This window comes from Chrysochloris asiatica, unplaced genomic scaffold, assembly GCF_000296735.1.
Source record: "Chrysochloris asiatica unplaced genomic scaffold, ChrAsi1.0 scaffold00078, whole genome shotgun sequence".
Lineage (NCBI taxonomy): Eukaryota > Metazoa > Chordata > Mammalia > Afrosoricida > Chrysochloridae > Chrysochloris > Chrysochloris asiatica.
Genome location: NW_006408596.1, coordinates 4,163,953 through 4,168,764, shown reverse-complemented (window position 1 = coordinate 4,168,764; position 4,812 = coordinate 4,163,953). Strand labels below are relative to the sequence as shown.

The following is a 4,812-nucleotide window of genomic DNA, read 5'->3' as shown; positions in this document are numbered from 1 at the left end:
GGTATTGGCCATTTTAACTCGTCATATGACCTACTATGAAAAGGAATGGTGTCGCGTTCATCATTAAAAAAATCATTTTCAGGTCTATCCTAAAGTACAATGCTATCAGTGATAGGGCAATATCCATATGCCTGCAAGGAAGCCATTTAAAACAACTATTATTCAAATTTACATACCAACCACATAACAACCTATAGAGGGTTGCTATGAGTCGAAACTGACTCCATGGCACATAATCACTACCACCATAGGGTTTATGAGGCTGTACATCTTTATGGGAGTAGAAAGCCTCATCTTTCTCCAAAAGAGCAGCTGACGGATTCAAACAGTTGAGCTTGAGGTTAACAGCCCAAGGCATAACCCACTATGCTACCAGGGCTGCTAGGCCTACGTTGGACCTATATCCAAAGTCCTAACCCTAGCTCTCACTCCTTACTTGTCGTTGTTGTTGTTGTTAAGAACCATAGAGTCAGTTCCAACCCATAGGGCCCGGTATAGGGTTTCCAAGGAGCAGCTGGTGAGCTACAACCAGCAATCTTGTGGTTCAAAACAACTTTGAAGTCCAGTGCATTAACCCACAGTGCCACACCAGGGATCCCCTTACTCCCTCCCCCCTCCCACCCCACACCAACGATAACAACAACAACAATATGGTTGCAGCAGTATAATGATAACTATCAGAAATTCAAGCCAGATTCAGAAGAAGCCACTGCTGATGTCAGATGGCTTGGGGCTGAAAGTAGAGAATATCAGAAAGCTGTATACTTGTGCTTTGCTGACTCTGCAAAGGCATTTTGACTGTGGGGATCATAAACTGTGGATAACACTGTGAGAATGGTTATTCCAGAGCACTTAATTGTGCTCATAGGGACTCTGTACTGAGACGAAAAGGCAGTCATGTGAGCAGAACAAGGTGATACTGCACAGTTTAATATCAGGAAAGGTGTGTGTCAGGGATGGATCCTTTCTCTATATGACTAAATTTGTATGCTAGACAAATAGCCCCAAAAGCTGGGCCATATGAAGAAAAACACACCATGAGACCAGGAGGAAGACTCATTGACAGCCTGAGATGTCAAGGTGATACGACCTTGCTTGCTGAAAGCTAAGAGGACTTGAAGGACTTACTGATAGGGTTTAAGGCTTCCGGCTTTCGTTTTGGTTACACCTCAATATACAGAAAACAAAAATCCTCATCACTGGTCCAATAAACAACATCATGATAAATGGAGAAAAGATTGACGCTCTAACAAACTTCATTTTACTTGGATCCATAATCAATGTCCATGGAAATAGCAGTCAAGAAATCAAACGACATATTACATAATCTTCTGCAAAAGAATTCTTTAAAAAAAGTAAAGATGTCACCTTGAGTACTAAGGTGTTGTGTTCTTACCCAAATCATGGTATTTTCACATTTTCTTATACATGTGAAAGCTAGACGGTGACTAAGAAAGACCAAAGACCAAAGAATAACTGATTTATTTTGAATTATGATGATGGAGAAGAATATTGAATATAGCACAGACTGCCAGACGAACAGATAAATCTGTCTTGGAAGAAGTACAGTAAGAAGGGAGGATGGCAAGACTTTGTCTCATGTACTTGGGTCATTTTATCAGGAGGGACCAGTACTGGGAGAAAGACATCATACCATGTTTGATAAAGAGGAGGCTCAGTGAAAAAGACCCTCAACCACATGGACTGACAGTGGCTGTAACAATGTGTTCAAACATAGGAGATGTGAGCATGGCACAGACCCAGGCAGTGATCTAGTCTGTTGTACATAGGCTATTCTGAGTCAGACACATTGGATGGCACTTAACAACAACACAACAGAATCTGAAACTGATGCTAAGTAACCATTCAGCGCTTGACCACTGTAACAATGCTGCAGCGAAACCATCAGGATGCCAGGTCAAGCTTCAAAGGAACCAACATCTAAACGGGCCATCTATAGGAAATGAAGCTACTGTGAAATCTATTTTTAATGTGTAAGTCTACCCAGATTTTCAGATAGACTTTAAATAATAAAAGCAATACTTTCTGGCCAAATTATGTTTTCTGTAAGACAAGTCTGAAAAAGTAGAGTGTGTGTAATTTTATCCTTATCATGATTTGCTTATTTGCCATTAGAGTAAAGTTACACAATACTGTGATCAATGGAAGAGGTGCAGGTGGCATAGTGGTTAAAGCGCTCAGTTGCTAATGGAAAGCTTAAAAGTTCAAACCTACCAGAAGCTCCATGGGAGAAAATGCGGTGGTCTGCTACCGCTAAGATTATAGCTTTGGAAACTCCATGGGGCAGGTCTACTCTGTCCTCAAGAGTTGCTATGAGTCAGAATTGACTCAACAGCCATGGAGTCTTGGAGATCAATGAAATAAAAAAGATATTCTCAATATCCCAGGATATCAGCAAGCTTTAGAGATTCTAGAAGTTTTATCAGAAATTAATCATACTGCTTAGCATTACACTGAATCTTAGGATAATACATTAATGTTGGGACTATATGAGCTAAGTATAGGCCACAAGACAGTGTAAAAAAGAGTTAAGAGTACAAAACCCAAAAGGTGGCATTGTTAAAGTTGACATTATAAAAAAAGAAAATCTTAATATTAAAGGAGTATTTTATCACATTAACAAAATAAAGGTATGCATGAGCTTCTTCGAGGGAGCTTCAAAAATTCTTGGAAAAACTGAAGAAAAGATAATGCATTTTTCGATGCACTTTGAAGCCCTCTGGTATAATTCTAAATTCTTCTTTCTTTACATCTGAATTATCAGAGGATTGATGGCTTTATTATGAGAACATAAAGTTTAATGTGGATACCTGATTCTTTTGTTCCTGTTTCTGCTGTGCAAGGAATTCTTCTCTCTCTTTTTCAACTCGAAGTTGCCTTGCTATTTTAAGCATTCGTTGATGATTCTGAACTGTCTCCACCTACAGTGAGGGAATAAGTAGTACATGTTACTGTCAGCTTTGAGAGAGAAATAACGTGTCACGTGACACAGACATCCATTTCTCATTTCCTTTTGGTAAACAGTACTCCCTGGAGATGACAGTGAAGCTCCAGGTCCCTCAAAGTTTTGGGTTGCTGCCTGGGGAGATTCCCTTTCTGTCAATATTATTTGAGTCCCTCTTCAGACGGACACCATGCCTGCCTTCATCTTTATGTGCATTCCTAACTCTTTGCAAATCTTTGGGAGTTGTGGCCAAAGTCTGACGGGTGTTCATTCTTGCCTTACTTACCCTTTTCTTCAAACGTTCAACTCTCTTAATGAGCTGATCCTTTTCTTCCTCCATTGCACTGATATCCTAAGAGGTAGCAAAGAGGAAAGGATAAGAAAAAATATTCTTAGTCTGTAGAATTCAGATAAGGTTTTTTATAAGTCTGTGGTACCATTTTCCTCATGTAAGCTACAGCATTCAGGAACAAAGCTCCTCTTTTAGACGGAAGCATTTCTAATTCCCCCAGGGTTCTCTACATAGGGTAATTTGTTTGGCAGCTTGGTGCTCATCTAGAAAGGCAACTAAAACAGGTTATAACGCAGCAAGGTAAAGCTGCCAAGCAGCACATTTGTGTTCCGATTCTAAATATGGGTACATGATTTCTCAAAAATCTTCCATCATGGAAAGTGCAGGTCTAAATACACGAACAACAGCTGCTGACATCCCATCTGCTCTGTTAAATACCAAACCATATATTCTGCCAATTTTCCATCAAAATTATTTTTATGGCCATAATTCTTCTAAGACATAAATTTGTCTAGTTTTATCAATTAACTATTTCACTTCCTCAAATGAAAAGAACTTAAAAAATGAATAAGCTTCTTTTAAACTAGGTGTGGTGATCTATAGGATAAGCAATGGACTGCTAACCAAAGGTCAATAGTTCAAACCTACCAACTACTCCTAGGAAACCCTATTCAGGGTATTTATGAATTAAACCAACTCAACAACAAATAACACTTTTTAAATGTAAACAAGCCAACCTAAAAATAATAATTAAAAAAAACCCAAAAAACCCCACAATAGTCTGACTCTCACAAGACTGCAGGTGAAACAGAAACTGGGAAAATGAGCATGCTTACTCACTCCTGGGGGAATTGTATCAAAGAATAATATCAGAAGTCTTAAAAATGTACATACTTTCTGACCCAGTAATTCCACCTCTGAGAACTTGTCCTAATAAAGTATTCATAAAATGGCACACACTTCTCTATAAGAATTCGCATCACCATGCTAATTATATCTAAAATTTGGAAGTGACCCAAAAGTCTGAGGATTATGAAATAAATTATGTTAAATAAATGACAATGAAAGCCATTAAAGACGATACAAAAGGATGTTTAATGCCATGGGGAAGTATCATGAGACGACATTACTTGGAAGAAGCGGATTTTACAAAACTGAGAAAAAGATTTCATTATATTCAACATTCACTGCTCAGAAAGCCTACACAGGGTCGCTATGATTTGGAACCAACTGGACGACACTTAACAACAACAGCAATAATTATACAGCAGAAGAAAAATGATGGCATTATATTTACAAGGAGTCTTGGTTTGGCACTGTGCTATAATGTACTGGACCACAAAGTCAGTTGGAACTGCAAGGTTGGCCATTCAAATTCACCAGCCACTCCTTGGAAACCCTATACAGGGACACTATGAGTCAGAACTGATTCGACAGCACTTAACAACAACAATATTTACAGTGTAATGATCTAAAAAAGCAAGATACAAGTCATTGTTATATATATTAGTGTTGTTGTTGTTAAGTGATGGTCGAGTCGATTCCAACCCATAGC

The 4,812-nt window shown here is 38.7% G+C and overlaps 1 protein-coding gene across 1 annotated transcript in view; it reads right to left on the bottom strand.

Moving 5' to 3' along the window:
* The window catches only part of IFT81 (intraflagellar transport 81 homolog (Chlamydomonas)), a 176,567-nt gene that overhangs the window by 126,659 nt on the left and 45,096 nt on the right, over positions 1 to 4,812 (bottom strand). Inside the window, 2 exon segments of the mRNA XM_006878371.1 lie at positions 2,832 to 2,942; positions 3,252 to 3,317. Of these exon segments, the coding sequence (XP_006878433.1) occupies positions 2,832 to 2,942; positions 3,252 to 3,317 (177 nt within the window).